This window comes from Poecilia mexicana, unplaced genomic scaffold, assembly GCF_051168715.1.
Source record: "Poecilia mexicana isolate PSO_F unplaced genomic scaffold, ASM5116871v1 scaffold_20, whole genome shotgun sequence".
Classification (NCBI taxonomy): Eukaryota; Metazoa; Chordata; class Actinopteri; order Cyprinodontiformes; family Poeciliidae; genus Poecilia; species Poecilia mexicana.
The window spans coordinates 16,221,946-16,238,903 of record NW_028263389.1 but is presented as its reverse complement, the minus strand read 5'-3'; the positions used below and the strand labels follow the sequence as shown (position 1 = coordinate 16,238,903).

Here is a 16,958-nt window from a genome sequence, read left to right as displayed (position 1 = left end):
ATTAAATGGTTTGTAAATTAAATATTTAGTTAGGAAGCTAAATATTTAGCTTACTAAATAAATACTTAGTAATGAAGCTATTAATGTGCAATCTAAATATTTAGTTCCCAAACCAAATATTGATTTATAAGTACTTAGCTTGCAAATTAAATATCTAATCAGGGAATTAAACTCAATATTTAGCTTCCAACTTAAATAGCTAACTAATGTTCAGCTCCAAAGCATATATTTATTTTCCAAACTAAACATTTAATTTCCGAACTAAATATTTAGTTAATATTTTTGCTAGCTTAACTGTACAAACATTACTTTGCAGCAGATCTATGCAAGTTTAAGTGAAATAACATTTTATATTAGAATTTATCTTATGCGCTTTCCATTTGCTATAGTTTTAGTTGAAGTTCTTTAAAACATTCCTGCATTACAATGTCATAAACATCTAATAGTTGAATTTAATCATTAAAATGTCTGTAGCATTTTTACTTGCGTTAGAAAAATCTGCTTCTGCATTTAAAAAGAGTCGTAGAGGCATTTCTTGGTGGTTTTCTCAGATTTATTGGCATGTTGTGATCGGGTACATTTGGTTTAATAAAGATGAATCTTTCTGTTGTAATCTCAGGAATAAAAATATGATTCATCGGCTTCAGGTTCGGCTGCATCGGCCGCCGCCTCGGTGTCCTCAGGTACGCTCCAGCAGGGCGACCTCAAAACGCCTCCAGAAGGTTTTCGGGAGGTGCAGCCCTCCATCTAGGTCAAAGTGTTTGTGTTCCCACAATGTTTTCTTTCCGCAGTGCAGCCCACTCCCTCCATGAGATTTTTACAACAACAGCCTTGGCTCAACACCGACAGAAAGATCAAAAGACATTTTACTGCTCAAAATAAAAGCCTGGCGTTTGGTTTAAGCGCCGTAAGCTGGAGAGAACTCCTGCTGTTTTTAAATGAATCTCTGCATTTGAAGATGATAATATCACATAAAATGATTTTACTAAATTGCACACAAACTGATTTTCAAAGGGATTCATGCCGAGCATGGATGAATTTGAGTAGATCATGGGATTTGTAAATAATCTGAATACAACTTTAGATGATCACATTTCTCAGATTGTTTTAGTCGGATGAAAAGTGAAGTAAACAAGCAGCTCTTGAAGTTTTTCCTCTTCACTCCCTCTCAGTCCTGAACATCAAAATAATCTATCACAGGCTCCTCTTTCACCATCTTTGACCAGCTTCCACCCGCAGCCCTAAGAGAAATCAGAAAGAAAAAAGATCAGCCTAATTCAACCTTAATCTAATTATGTAATAATGAGGAGCAACTTGCTGCAACAATGTCACAGTGATGCATTTTAATTGGTTTTTATGTGATAGACAAAAAACAGTTTTCACTGCAAAACCAAAATGTTACCAAGTGTTTTTGTCTAGTTTTCAGTGCAAATATCTTAGTACACTTAAAACTAACTTAAAAGAAAGTCTTCAACAAGAAATATAAGCTTGTTTCAAGTCAATAATTCTTTAATATTGGTTTAAAAGAAGTGCTAGTTCCACTAAAGATTAATTTATAATAAGACATTTTTCCCACGTTAAAAGTGAAAACAACTGCTGGTGGAGTTAGTATTATCATCAGTATTTAGACATTGTTTACTTGAAACAAGCTCCTATATCTTGTGAAAAATAACTTCAAAGTTAGTGTCTTATTTCAAGAGCACAAAAGGTGTTTGCACTAAAAAGTAGACAAAAATACTTGGAAAGATTTTGTGTTTTTCCAGTGTAATGAACATTTAACACAGAAACTAGAAAACATTTTAAATATACAAAACAAATAAACAAAAATACCAATAAGATTAACTATGCAGACTGTGTAAACAAAATTGTCCTTCAACAGACAGAAGACTTTTTCATCCAGTTTTTGATAGAAAGAGAAAAAAGAAAAACAAGCTATAAATCATGCAAATAGAAACAATTGATGAATTGATTTATTGTTTACTGCAACAGACCTACATACAAACCAAAAAGTTCAGTTTGGGTCTCAACCAAAATGTCAGAAAGTCTTTAATCATGGAGGATGACTCACTTGCTGCTGTGCTGCTTGATATGAGCGATGGGGGGAGGCGCCCGCGCCGCTGTCTCCCTCTCTATCAGCGCCGTCAGGGTCGAGCTTGGACAGGCCGACTTCCCTCTGCCAATACAGATACACAGGCTCAGAACCACAATCGGCGGCACCACCACCGCCGGGCCGCCGCCGGATCTGCTAGCAGACATACTTGTGGGCGGTGATGACGATGTTCCGCTTGGGCTCGCTGTCGTAGCTCACGCTTTCGACGGCGTAGACCTCGGCCAGCTCGTGGATGATCTTCCGGTGCTCCCTGTTCATCGGCGGGAAGCAGTGGCTCCTCTTCGGCTGCTTTCCCTGCACGCATCAGTGATGAGGATGAGCAACAGAGAAGCGATTCAGGCCTGGTGAAGATGATTTCTGACAGTTTAATCCTGAATAATTGCTGGGATTTCTGCAGAAACTCATGCAGACGTAGCTACTAAAAAACGCAGCTCAAGATGTTTTTCCCTCATTAAAGGTTTTGGATTTTTAGAAACATTTACTGAGAACAAAAACCTTTATATATTGATCCAGAATATTTTTAAATGTCCAGAAAGAAAAACATGATTTAAACCAAAAAGTCATTTTTTTCTCCCACATTCTCATTTTCTCATTCCATCTTTTTCTACATGTAATCCTCTCCATTTGTCTGTTATTGTCCCAAAAGGCAAATAAAAAAGCAAATCTTCAAAAACCTCCACAGGTAAATTAGTATCAGATTGTGATGCTACCTTATTGGTGAGCTCAACAAGATTCTTGATCTCTTCCTCTACCTCAGCGAGGAACTTCGGGTCCTTCCTGAAAGCAGAGTCACGCTGCATTTTACTGCTACAACCCACTTTGTATTTTCTGCTGCTCGGACGTAAACGAAAAGACGAGGCTTCCTCAAAAACCCAGGAGCCAAAGGTCAAACCTGGCATCCTCCTTGAGGCTGTCGCTGTAAACGGAGGAGGAGCGAACGTTGAAGGGGTCGGAGGAGGAGTCGATCTGCAGCGCCTCAGCCAGACGCCGGTTTCTCTCCAAAGTGGCGCATTCTTGATCGCACTCGAGCCTGAAATCACAGCGCTTTTAAAAACTCTGCTCACCTCCAACTAAAACCAATACCTGTCATAAAAACGACTGAAACCAGTTCTAATGGTAACTTTTTGGGTATAAACTTCAATGGGATTGTAGGTGGCACACACAAAAAGTGGAAAGAAAAAATGTGGTTTTCTTTTTTTTTTTTCTTTTTTTTTTACACAAATAAGAACCTGTGTGGTTGGACAATAAATCAGTTATATATATATATATATATATAGCGGCAGACACATGATCAATTTTCAATAATTTCACTGAAATTCGATCAAGAACCGCACTGCTTTCTGGGGAATGTAGGTAGAAGAAAGACTAGCCACTCAATCTCTTACTGCTAGCTAAGTAAGAGGTTGGTGGAATTTACTCACTAGCTTATTCTTTGGTTACCTAGCAACTCACTGCTCATTCTTTGGTTACCTAGCAACTCACTGCTCATTCTTTGGTTACCTAGCAACAACCTGCTAAGTAACTGCCACCACTGTGCCTCAATATGTCTGCTTAAAAATAAAAAACAAAATGGATTTAAAACTATGGATAAAACAGTAAATGTTGTGCCTCTAGTTTGGCAGGATTTCAGATACTGAAAACAAGAAAACTAACCAATAATTATCGATATTGACTGGTATGAAATGCTTATGTCGTGATGTGATTTTCAGTCATATCGCCTAGTGTTACTGGATGATATGACTGCAAAACACTTGAAACTAGGCTGGAATGAGACTATGTACAAGCTTATCAGATTAATCGCGATGAATCAGTAATTGAAATAGTCGTCAACTAATTTAGTAATAGATTAACTGTTGAGTGGAGTACAAGGAATAAAAAAATAAATAAAAAAAAAAGCAATTTGCAGAAAGAACAACACCCTCGGAGCCTTAATTAGACACTCAAGGCCAGAATTTGAGGATCCCTTCCCTAGAGGTTCAAAGATGGTGGAGATAAACAACTACCAGTTGTTTTCAGTTGTATAATTGTCTAATTCACATTGGTTTATCACAGCATATTCCAATAAAATACACTGAGGTTTTGGTTGCAACATGACTCAGATGTATAAAAAAAAAAAAAGCCTAAGTATTAGGCAGTAATACTTAGAAAGCCACTGTAAAATGTTTTGTTTTCCTCCACCTGGTCTGTTTCAGCTCCTTCTTGGTGAGGAGCGGACCGATGTCCATGGAGTCGCCGAGCTGCATGTCAGAGAGTTTGCTGGCCATCGCGATGGCTGCGTATCTATGGAGGAAATGTTACAGAAGAATATTTTACCTGCAAAACAGAAAGAAAGTGACTAAAAGTGAGGAGAATTTACCTTTGATAGGAATTAGCAGCTTCTGTGCAGGCAACACTTTCCTTCCTCCGACCACAGTCGCACTGGAGCGCTACCTGATGAGAACATGAGTCCGAAACTTTGTTAAAAGTAATTTAAGCAGTAGTGATGTTTTGATCTAAATCAGGGGTGTGAAAGTTTTTCCAAAATTGTTCAGTCAAAAGTACTTGTGGGTTGAAAAAAAAGAAAAATAAGCAAGCAAGCAAGCAAGCAAATAAAGTCATTTAATTTTTACAGTTTTTTTTAAACAAAGGGATGCTATTCATCGTACAGACAAACATAAATGTGATTTTGCTGTATTAAAAGAAAGAAAATCAGTTTTCAAATTGTTTTGAGCTTGATTGAACAATATTTTTTCTCAGTTATAAAAACCGAATTTGGATCCCTCTTTTTAAAAACATTTAATAAATTCAATAAAAGCTGATTTTTGTGGAGCAATGTTGGCTTTTCAATAAAAGTCTCTGAATGAACGTGACTCTTATTGTTGAACCTTATAAATTATGTTGGTAACAGGTTTATGCAAATTAAAAATATCACCCAGATCATTTTTAATTCAGCCACAAAATGGCCCCCGTGCCGCACTTTGAACAACCCCGATCTAAATTAAACATTTGCTACGTTGCAGCAGGTTTGTTTTTTTGTCAGAAACAATTCATAGAAAGTGGTCTGTACCTTGGCAGTGCAGGTGGTGCGTGGGCAGCTGCTGCCTCTGTGACACGGAGCCGCACATGGGTGGCCGCAGTCCGGCCGGGGCAGCATGCACGGCTGCTGGCAGCCGCCTTCTGGCAGGCAGTCTGCGCGGTGGCAGAGGCGTTTGCAGCGGTGCATTTCACAAGGCAGCATCTTATTACACGTCAGACCACAGGAAATGTCTTGCAGGTGACACGGGATGTTGCTGCGTTGCTGTGGAGCCAAGGAACAAGCTTACTGCAATAATAAATGAATGAAACTAAAATAACTCTCTGGCCTTTGTGGGGTTTTACCTCATGCTTTCCCATGCACCATTTCTGAGTGAGGTATGTGCAAGGCGGGCATTTGTCCTCGCTGTGGCAGTTGTGAAACACTAAATCAGAGGAAGAAAAAATGTTAAATTTCTTGTTTAAGGCTGCAACTAACAATTATTCTGACAATTAGTCAATTATTCTGATGATTAATCGATCATATGAGAAAATAATTGGCACATTCTGCAGATTTTCCATTTGACCACTTAATCCTTTTTTGAATATATACATTAGTCGATGAAATAAACTATTAATTCATCACATTTATTGCCTAAAATGTAATAATATTGCATTTCTTTAATGTACGCGTGATCATTTGCATCTTAAAAAAAATACTTCTATCATCAACGTATGAAGAGTTTATTATTTAGTTGTTTTTTTTATTAACTAAATATTAATTTAATAGCAAAAGGTGCTAAATAGGATTTTTTTTTTTCTTACAGAAGCAAAAATTTTGCATGTAGAGCTCCAATATTGTACCTGAGGAGTTCTGGGAATAGCATTTACAAAAAAATATATTTGTTTTTTTTATCTTAAATGAAAAATGTATGATTTTTTGTACAGTTTTGGCTTAATTATTGCTATGAGAAGATTGTTCTTACAATAAATCCAATTTTGTTTAGTCTTTATGCTCAAGTTAATGCAATTATTATTGCAGTAAGCATAATTATTTGAACAATCGATTAATCATGATTAGTCTGATTAATTGTGTTTAATTCGATTAATCGTTTCAGTCCTAATCCTCTTTAAAGCTGCAGTGGATGTCGTTATCGGCCCGTCTTACCTGGATGGTCACACTCGTGTCTTCTCAAGCACAGGTTTTTGCACTCGGGTGGTTTTGTGCCACAGGAAATTGGAGGGTACAACACAGAAGCGCCACAGTGACACGTCAGCTCATCGAAACCTGCCAACAGGAGGAGTCGTAACAAACTCAGAGCCAAACATAACACCACAAAAAAAAACAGAGAAATGATGTCAGAACTTTAAACTGGGTCTTGTGTTTATCTATGTGTTGTTTTAGAGGTTTGGTTGCAGAATAAAATGTCTCACTTGACTGCCAGCAGGGTTCGCAGTTCCCTTTGTGGCACGGCTCCTGGCAGCGGTGGAGTCCGCAGTTCAGCTTGTAGCCGCAGATCATGGGGCATCTGTGATCTGCGTTCTGGATGGAGACAAAATACCAAACTCATTTTGCAGTTCAGACAAACTTTCAACTCGTTGTACAAAAGTTTTCATTCCTCTTAACCTTTTTTCACATTTTGTAACAACCACAAGCTTCCATGAGAGTTGTTTGGATTTTATGTGACAAAACAAAGTGATGAATAACAAAGAGGCAGAAAAATATGGATCACAAAAGAAAAGACTGAACAGAGCTGCAAGACATTTCTACATTTCCAGAATGAGATATACAGAGACTGAGGAGTCAAAAGACGAAGAAAAAGATGGACGATTGGCTTGATGGATAAAAAGAAAAAGAGGAATGGATTGTCTTGTGGACAGATGGACGAATAAGGAGAAAGATGGATTGATTAATGGACAGAAGGATAAATAAAGAGATGCAAGGATGAATAGAGATGGAAGGATTAATTGACAGACGAACGAAGAAAAAGATGAATAAATGGACAGATGGATAATAAAACGATGGAAGGATTGATTGAGGGATGAATAAAGATATAGATGGATGGACAGCCTGACAAAGAGCTGGATCTCTCTCACAGTCATCTTGGTTCAGCTAAAGGACATCATATGTTATATTTCTGGGTCCAGCGACCCAAACGGGCTTCAGAACCAGCATGACTCAACCGGGCCAAACCGGAGTCCAGATTACTGCGGACTCACCACACAGCAAAGCTCTCCACACTTGTGCCGACCACAGGAGCGCTTCTTGTTGCATCGTCTCTCACACGTGAAGACGAGCTCGTCTGCATGGAAACGGGAGACATTTACAACAGGAAGTGACATACGCAGTGATGTCATATTTCACTCTGCTGAAATGTTACCTTCTTTTCGAATATTTTCACAAGGAACCTCCTGAAATTAAAGGAGTGTCTTTACAGATCGAGAGTTTGAAAAACTTGAAAACGTATCTGCTGTGATGACGTTGCGGCCCACCTTGGTCTTGGCGCCACAGCGGCACCTGATGGTGGAGGTCAAAGTGCACGGCCCACAGCTCCCCTCATGGCACAGATTCTGACACAAATGGATGGTGTCTGAAAAAACAAGATCACAATCTGCAGATATGCTTCAAAAACAATGCCAGCAGACTTCTGATGATGCACTTCCTGTTTGCAGTAAAAAACCAACACAATGGACCAGCAGGAAGACAGAGAACAGATTTTAAAAATAAATCATAAAGATAAACTTTAACGTCTGCAGGATGATGAAGAGGTAAATTAAGGGAGTTCTTGATTTTGTCAACATTTGATCAAACTTTTCAGAAAAAGTTTAACTGTTTATGTTTGGTTCCATAAATTTCCACAGTTTCTTTTGTGAAGTCAACAATTTGAATGATTTCTGCTCCTCATCTGCATTGGACTCACAGCTGCAGCTTGTAAAACTCTTAAGGATGTTCCTCCTATTTATTTATTTATTGCAAAAGCTTTGTTAGCAAATGTACCCACTTATATTTCAAGCCATTTATCATGTCCTATCAGTACAAACAGTGCAAAAACGCAATCTTCCTAAGTACTTTTGTCTAGTTTCTAGTACAAATGTCTACGTACTCTTGAAATAACAAACCAACTTAAAAGTAACTTTTTCAGTAATTTAAAAGTAACTTTTTTTGAGTCAATTGTTCCTTAATATGGATTAAGAAAAAGTGTTAGTTCCACTGGCAGATTTGTATCACTTATGACATGGGAAACGCTTCTTGTAATACATTTTTACAAATGAAATAATTTAATAGCAGATTTTGTACTTTTTTAAAATCAATATTGATAAATTATTGATTCAAAGCAAACTCCTATATCTTGCATAAAAGTTGTTGGTAAGTTAGTTTTAAATTATTTCAAGTGAATTAAGATATTTGCTCTAAAAAATAGAAAATACTTGGCAAGATTTTGTGATTTTAACAAAAAAAAAAAAAAGCATGATGATCACTAAACTGTTGAGTCAAACAACACACGACAAACATCTTTGAGTCCAAAATCATAGATTCAAAAGCTTCAAATGTTTGTAAAACATTCCTTACCGTTGGAGCCACAAGGCAGAGGTTTGTTGCACGTCTTTCCGCAGGACGGGATGGGATCGGAGCAGCTGCGCCGCTCAGAGTAGCCCAGCTCCAGGAGTTTGGAGAGCGGCGTTTGACCGCAGGGACACGTCTTCACCAGGCTGGGGGAGCGCGGGCACGGCTGGCACGGCCCGCGGTGGCACACCTGATGGCACCGGTGAGCTTCACAATTCAACATCCTGAGCAGAAAACGGGCTCCGGTCACCGAAGGAGAACTCTGTGAACAACTCCATGTCATTTCCACAGCATAGACACTTACTTGGAGCAAACCTTTTGACAGGAGAAATGTCCCGTGCCGTCAAATCCCTCTTTATCTGTGCCGCACAGGACGGTACGAGGCGTCATGCCACAGTAACAAACTACAGGAAAGAGTATAGACAGAAATATTTTTTCTCAAATAGTTTTGTGTCCATAATTGCCAAAATAGTTTCCATTTTTATCAGTTTTTAATCTAATCTGCTACAATATCTTAAAGAAATGCCATCTTGTCTCATCATACACCATTTACTTTATAGTTTAAATGAAAATAAATAAAAATAAACCGTGTTTTGTGCCTGAGGAGACTCACCCTGCTGAACCTGCTGCTGGCAGGGCTGACACGCCCCACTGTGGCACACCTGAGCGCAGGAGTGTTCACCACAGTTGAGTAAAGCCCCACAGACTGAGCCACACTGCAGGACTGAGGCCTGGCCGCAGCGCATTGGCTGACTAAAGCAAAATAAACATCAAAAGCATCAAACAAGCTGACAAATAATCCAATAGTAAGGAAGTACTAATAATAAAAAAGGGCAACATGAAGATGTGTTTGTGCTTTTACCTCATCTTCCCACAGACGCAGGACTTTGTGACAAAGGCAGGACACGAAGGACAAGGTCCAGGGTGGCACAAGCTGAGCGGAAACGCCAAAAAGTCACCAAAAAAATCTACATACTTTACTGGGATTTTATGAGACAAACCAGAATAAATCCCTTTTCCACTAGTCTAAGAAACAAATCAATTAACTGTTGATAAATTACAACAAGCGCTATAATTTCCATTTGGACAACAATCATTTGATATAGTCGAAAAGTTGGGATTTTCATACCAAGTATGAAGTAGTTAGTTTGCACTACCTGCCACTTTTGCCTGTTTTTCGATTCTTCTAATGTAATTTTGTTACATTTTGCTCATAATCCATTTATTTATTATTGCTTTGTTTGTGTATTTGGGATATTTAAAATGTTTTCCAGTTCCAGTGTTAAATATTCTTTAGAAATTAATAGTTTTTTTTTATTCTTTGAGAGGATCCACTCACATTAATATGACATTATTATTATCACATTAGCTGAAAATGGTCTTAAAATGACAATATCATCATTTTGTGGCAACAATTTCTGGGACAATTTGTTGTCATGACAGGCTTAGTAGTTACAGCTCCAGAAATCTAGCATTCATTTTTATGCCAATACTCTAATCATCAACATCATCTTTCTTTATTCAAGACGCATAAGAAAGTTCACAGCAAACAGAACAAACTAAAATTCACAGGCATGTGCCTGTGTTGCATGCACAGGCATGTCTAATCATACCACTCATGAATCCTTTTGCATATCCTGTTCTGCTCATGTTTAAACAGCTGAATATTTATGCTCAGAATCTGCAGATTTCACTTTATCTCACCCTTATTTTTCATGTTCCACCTCAGAAACAAGAGGTGGAACATGTCCTGGATGTCATTCTGGCACAAAAATTCTAATTTCTAACCTCTGGTTCCTAGCCAGCTGTAGAAATGCAGCGCTGTGTTCGTTCTCTTGTCTGATCAAGTATTACTCAACATTCAGTTCTGTCCTGCAGCTTAGAGTGTTGTTGTGTTTTCACAACTCACATGTTACAGGGGTGGTTGCAGTCCGCTCCGCTCCGTTTCTTCCCACACATGTCACCGCAGCTGTGGGGAATCTCGCTGCGCTGCCACTCAGGGTTCGTCACTTTGCCTGCCGATCGACGGAAAGGAAATCTCAGCTCCAGCAGATGAGAGGAAACTGATGTTTAACAAAATTACTGCATCGTATTTCTATTAGTTAGTTTGAATATATAATAAAAATATTTAGTAAAAAAACACATTGCTGTGTGATTAGGATGAGTAGGATGTGTTGCTACACATTTATGTTTAAAAATAGGGGGGAAAAAAAATCACTTTAAAAACATTTCATTTATCGTTGAAATTCCCACAGTGACCAAACTGAAGAAAGCAGGGAAGAAGGGATGAGGATGGACAGACAGAGTTGGGGAACAAGAAGACGGACAGAAGGATAAAAGGAGTAACGAAACAATAAATAAAATTGATACAAGGATTGATAAAAGGCAAGACGAGCAGATGGATGACAAATAGATGAAAAGAGAGAGGAAAGAAAGATGGATAGATATGTAAGAGGACAGAAAAGAAAAGATGGACAGAAGAATGGATGGATGCTGAGGATGAACAAAGACAAATAAAAAAAAGGATAGATGGATGGATGGATAAAACAAGAAACGAGGATGGATGGAGGAGAAAAAGATTGCAGAAGTACAAAAGAAAGGAAGGATTGACAAAAAGAAAAAAGAACAGACGAAAGTAAAGATGGATGAAAGAACAAAAGAAGGGATAAATAAAGGTGATGGATGGATGAAAAGGTAGATGATGGACAGAAAGATGGAAAGACATGTAAAGAAATGGACAAATAAAAGACAAAAGGATGGATGGATGAGGATAGACAGACAAACAAATGAAAGAAGGATGATATATGGATAAAAGGAGGAAAGAAAGCGGCTCGTCGTCTCTCACCACAGAAGCAGAAGTAGGTGGTCGGGTGTTTCAGCGCCACGTTCTGGCAGGCGGGGCAACGCCAACCTTCAGCAGAATCTGACCGAAACAGAATCAGCAGCTCAACATGAGCTCAAGTCAGAGTTACAAAAAACAAAAAAACACCTGCTCCTTCTTTTCAAATCGCTACAAAGCACAGCGTGCTGCTGAATCAGCAGGAATCGCTTATTCTGAATCAGGGTCACGTTCTGTGTGTGCGTCTGTGTGTGTGTGTGTGTGTGTGTGTGTGTGTGTGTGTGTGTGAGGGCCGTACCGTCCGCCTGCGAGGCCGGGGACCGGGCCCACTTCTTGATGCAGTTCAGATGGAAGACATGGAAGCAGCTGTGGCAGCTCCACACCGGGGCCATGACCCGGATGACTTCGCAGCACACCATGCACTCGTACTTCTCCTCGGACAGCTGCTCGATCAGGCACCCTGCGGAGAACAGAGCGCACAGGAAACCCGACCTCAATGCCCAGACACAGAGGTCAGAGGTCAACTAAACCCAGAGGGGGTCCAACTCATTTTCGTTTTGGGCCAAATCAACAAAACGAAGGTCTCTTAAAGGGCCGGTTGTGCCAAAATGCATTGATAAAACCAGCTAAACTGTTAAAATATCAATGAATTCTTAAAATTAAATAATATTGAACATTTTTTCAGTTCCTCCAGGATTTCATGATTCTTTTTGTGATTTTTTGCAATAAAAAACAAAGTGTTTGTGGTACTAATTTGAAAATATTTGCAATATTTGCTCTTATTTGTACATTCATGGAATATAATATGACTAAATAATTAAGGCAGCTGTTTAGTACAGGTAAAACAGTTTTTAATTTTTGAGAAAAATCTGCAATAAACTCCCAATTATGAGGTAGTGCGAGTAATTCTCAAGAAACTGGAGGAACTGATTGATATAATTTGGCAGTAAGCAGAGAAAACCTGCATTAGTCTGATTGATAACATAATATTTAAGCACATTTAATGTTTAGTCTAGAATCTAGAGGGCCACATAAAAAGCTACAGCGGGCCAGATTTGGCCCAGGGACCTCGAGTTTGACACATGTGACTTAACCCATTTAAAGCGACGTTCACACTGCAGCCTGAAGTGATCCAGATTTTTCACAGTTGAATACTTAAAGTCTTTCTACTATAATAGAAGGTTTTTGCAAGGTTTTTCCATGTATGTTGATATCTCCTTTGTGAAGTATCTGAAGTTTTCTATCTTTTTCTTTAGGAAAGAAATCCACCACAAATCTGTGTGCAAAATAGAAAAGCAAAACCGGTCAAACATGAGCTTTCCATCTAAACAGAAACTTCCTGTAAGAAGGAAAGAAAGAAAAAATACATCCAAACAATTTGGACTATTATTTTCACGGGGTGATAATGTTATCTGACGGTTTGATTGTGTGACGCATACAAACTTGTTTGAGTGTGTTATTTTGATTTGTTTAATCAAATTAAACAAACGTTAAACGGACATTGAACATGTCAGGACAAAATGTGCTGCAAATTACGTGGAGGAAGTGGCAGTTTCAAATCCAGCAATATTGTCCACATTTATGTATCAGAGATTAACTTTTATCTGATTTTTTTTTTTTAATCTAAACTCAAAACAAAGTGCCTCAAAAATCATGTCGCTGGTGCTAGGACTAGATGATATGGCTAAAAACATAACAAAACAAAACAAAAATTAAGAGTCTTATACATCAGTAGATAATTATCGATTAGTTTTTTGTTTTAAATAATACCAAACTGGTGGCATAACTTTTCCTGTTTATCCAGTTTTCAATCAATGCTGTTTTTTATTTCTCAACAGTTATGAGGCACAGAGCTGCTGTGGCAGTTACTCCATAGGCTATTGCTAGGCAACCAAAGAGTGAGTGAGTTGCTAGGTAACCAAAGAGTGAGGGAGTTAGTAGATTTCACCAACCTTTCTCAGCCAGCTGTGAGAGGTTGAGTGGCTAAAATACATCTCACAGAATGCTGTGCGATTATTGAGAAATCAGATGTATCATCTACTGATATTGATTGCGTGTATATCGCGATATATTTTGTTATTGCGATTATATAAATCGCAATAATTCAATAAATATGAATTAGGGAAGCACATGCTTACATTTTTTTTAATAATTTTCCATATTGTGCTCATTTATGGACTATTTTCTGTGAAAATATGCAACGTGAAAAGTTGTTTCAGTGAATTTGATTCCCATAATGACTGTCAAAAACTGTGATCCAACCTGTTTGTGTCTCTTTGCTTTTTGGCATTTTGTCCGAACTCCTCTGACCCGAGTTGACGCTCTGATGGTTCGTCCTTCTCCCGCCTCTTCCCTGAAAAGGCTTCTGCGGCCCTGAGACTTTTCCAGATTTACAGGCGGGATCCTGAGATGCTCGGACATGTTCAGCTCCTTCCTCTTCCCCCCTCTTTGAGCCCGAATCCTGATGAGAAGAAGGTTTTGGTGGCTTGATCGGTCCCTGACGTTGCTTTACGTCGTTGCTTTTCCTCTGTTGATTGTACGTTTGAGGTCTTCTCTTGGCGGTCTCCTCTCTGGAACCGTGAGATCTTTGATCTGGTATGGGAGTATGATCACCTTTCTCATTTTCTTCTCCCTTCCTCTGCTCCTGGTTGGTGCTTCTTGGTTTTTTAACTTGAGTTACCAGAAAATCTCTGCTCCCATTGTCTCTTCTCCAGTTTGGCGCATCAGGTCCGTCCATGGAAGTGGTGTATCTGTTGCCAGCAGCAAAAAGATCTGAATTCCTACCAGGTTTTTGCTGCTGGTAACCAGAACCTCTGACATTTTCATTTAAACCTCTGCTTTCTTCTCTCCATCCTCTTCCTCTGCCTCTTCTCCTGGCTACATCCCCTTCTGGATAGGGAGCAGTGGCATACTGAGTGTAATTTGAATTATTTTGGCCGAATGTGTGTTTGAAACCTTGATGAAAGTTTCCATATTGCTGAGTTGGATCATAGCTGTGACCGCTGAGGTTTCTGTCATTGTTGTATCTGGGCCGGGTTCTTCTGGAGCTGTGGTGGTGCTGCTTGTGATGTGGCGTCTCATCTGGATTGAGGTCAGGTGGGTCTGCAGACAGAAAAGATAGCAGAGTAACTGAAAATGTTTGATTGACAGGAGAGAATCAGGGGGAACTGTAACATGTTAGTCACTTCACAGTGCTTCATTTTAGAAAAAAAGACAGTTTTCCACTTCAAATTTATTAACTAGTCATACAAAATGCAACAGAAGACCAAAAAAGGTCCAAATAGTTGCCATTAAGGTTAAAATCCTCAAGTTGAAAGTTTTTTCAATATTCCTCTGCAATTTACTAGAAAATTACACTGAATCAAGAAGCCAGTTTAACTTTTGAAAAAATAAAATGTTTTGTAGTTACAAATCTTTTATTTGCCTTTGAAAGGAACAAAAAAATGTCCAAACGCATCAACTTCCTGTGCTAGCAGGCCAGATGTGCTCCAAAATTTAAACCTAACAGTCATTTACTCTTATGGAAAAGATTTTTTAAAAGTTCATAATTTCTAACCCAATAACAAAATTAGACCTAAAAATTAATATTGCTACTTTTCAGGCCATCCTATTATGGAAATTCAAACACATGATTCCATCGAAAAACTGCTAAAATATGCTTTTGTAAAAACATGAATTTGCATTTTTAGCTAAAGATTGCAAACTCAGACCAATGAGTTAAAAAAGGATTCAGTACAAAAATGTAATTATTCAGGCAGTGAACGAATAAAAGAGAATTTTATTTAAGAACATATTTTAACTTGGATCTTTTAGCCCTAAAATGAGCAATGTTTTTCAACAATCTTTGGCCTCTTATGGTTAAATTCACTAGCTATTTCTGTACAATCATAGTATTTTGTAAAACAATGGGGTAATTTAGCTTTTAAAGGAAGATATTTATCAAGGTTAATAATTTCTTATGATTTTGTATGACAAAATATTCAAGGTTCCAATGTAATTTGTTTTTAACCTAACCAGGATCCTGTTAACATTTGAAACTTTCTGTCAAAATTCGGCTAAAAATACTTAAAATAGTTTCTAATCTTCTAATATTGAGATTTCAGTAAACCTTGTGAACATAAACTACATAAAAATAAACATATCCCCTTCTTAAATCAGATAATTTATTTGAACCATCCAGATCCACGTCCGATACCCTCAGAGGTTTGTAAAACTTAAACTGTAAACCATAATGCAGCTTTCTGGTTCAAACAGAAACCCCACTAGCTGCTGGAGCTAGAACCAGTCACATGTTCCCAGCTCCTGTTACAGTGTCCAGCTCAGGTGGTAAGTCGGTTTCAAAGTTCCCAGTCACATGCATTTATGTCAAATAACGTGAGGAAAGCGTCAAAGCTCGGCTGAACAACAATCATAACATTAACCTTGATTAAAAAGTTACTGCTAACAGCTGGCTAACACAGCTAGCATAGCAATGAACTGTAAGTAAATTCGCTAATGTGGCTAATCGAGTTGTTTATGTCGGATAATTAAAATATAACTTCAAACACTTTCACTCGCTCGTATGTAGAAAGTAAAGCGGTTACCTGAGGAGCCTTCAGCCATTCACTTTGAACTCTGCTTCTCCTAAACACGTTTAATAGCAGCAGGCTGAATCAGAGGAGCTGACAGGTCCGACCAGGCCGCCGGTGAGAGAGTCCACCTTCTCACCTGCTCTCTGCTGTTACCACTGACCGGAAATCACGATGAACCTCTATTATTTTCCTCTACTTAAACCCACCTAGCGACACCTGCTAGCTGAAGGCTAGCAAGTAGAATGCTGTAAAGCCGGAACTTCCGAACTGGATTTTCAAAATAAAACGGACAACCTAGTAGAGTAAACACCCCAAAATTTAATTACTTTTGCAAATTTTTATTCAAATAAAAGTAAAAAGTAGCCTTCCAAGAAAAACTCAAGTACTAACTAATCAAAACAAGCTTAATAGTTTTTATTTATTTTAAAATCAGTTGTGGGCACTTTATGAGTGTCATAGACCCAAATTCATTTAAATAAATTGAATATATTTTTCAGCCTTCATACATAAGTAAATTAAAGTTTGAAAGATTCAGATACAGAGTGTGGTTAAGTGGCATTTTGTTGATGCTTTTGGCTCTTTTATATTTCTTTGTACATCTCCCAGGTAGCACATGACGTTAAATCAACGTTGGTTTATAGTTAGAATTGTTGATTTTTCGTTGAAGTCGACAAATGACAGTGGATCAACCATCAAACAACCATCCAATCAAACCGTTGAAACTGTGTCACTGAATCAATGTTTTGTGGTTGAAATCTAATGACTGAAATGCCGATGTCTGATCAACATCTAATCAATGTTGAATCAATGCCAGGTCTTTTGCCGCACCCCTACCCCTCCTCTTCTCATCAGCGCTCTGGGTCAGAGCATTTTATTACTGAG

The 16,958-nt window shown here is 38.4% G+C and overlaps 1 protein-coding gene across 1 annotated transcript; it reads right to left on the bottom strand.

The window, feature by feature from the left end:
- Positions 1 to 531: 531 nt before the first annotated feature.
- Positions 532 to 16,327, bottom strand: nfx1 (nuclear transcription factor, X-box binding 1). Its single transcript, XM_015007202.2, has 23 exons — positions 16,089 to 16,327; positions 13,768 to 14,607; positions 11,804 to 11,965; positions 11,512 to 11,589; positions 10,576 to 10,681; positions 9,529 to 9,600; positions 9,280 to 9,419; positions 8,971 to 9,070; positions 8,673 to 8,890; positions 7,595 to 7,692; positions 7,483 to 7,513; positions 7,322 to 7,404; positions 6,536 to 6,644; positions 6,270 to 6,389; positions 5,468 to 5,547; positions 5,157 to 5,387; positions 4,467 to 4,540; positions 4,289 to 4,390; positions 3,003 to 3,140; positions 2,821 to 2,887; positions 2,259 to 2,404; positions 2,069 to 2,173; positions 532 to 1,241 (listed from the first exon to the last, which is right to left on the bottom strand). Exons 1-23 carry the CDS (start codon positions 16,105 to 16,107, stop codon positions 1,169 to 1,171), a joined length of 3,192 nt encoding a protein of 1,063 aa, XP_014862688.2. The 5' UTR covers positions 16,108 to 16,327; the 3' UTR covers positions 532 to 1,168.
- Between the last annotated feature and the right edge of the window lie 631 nt (positions 16,328 to 16,958).

Coding starts and splice junctions, on each gene's coding strand:
- nfx1 (XM_015007202.2), bottom strand. Junction 3,141..4,288: donor AAGGAGCTGAAACAGACCAG/GTGGAGGAAAAC, acceptor CTGTGATTTCAG/GCTCGAGTGCGATCAAGAAT. Junction 2,174..2,258: donor ATCGTCATCACCGCCCACAA/GTATGTCTGCTA, acceptor CTGTATTGGCAG/AGGGAAGTCGGCCTGTCCAA.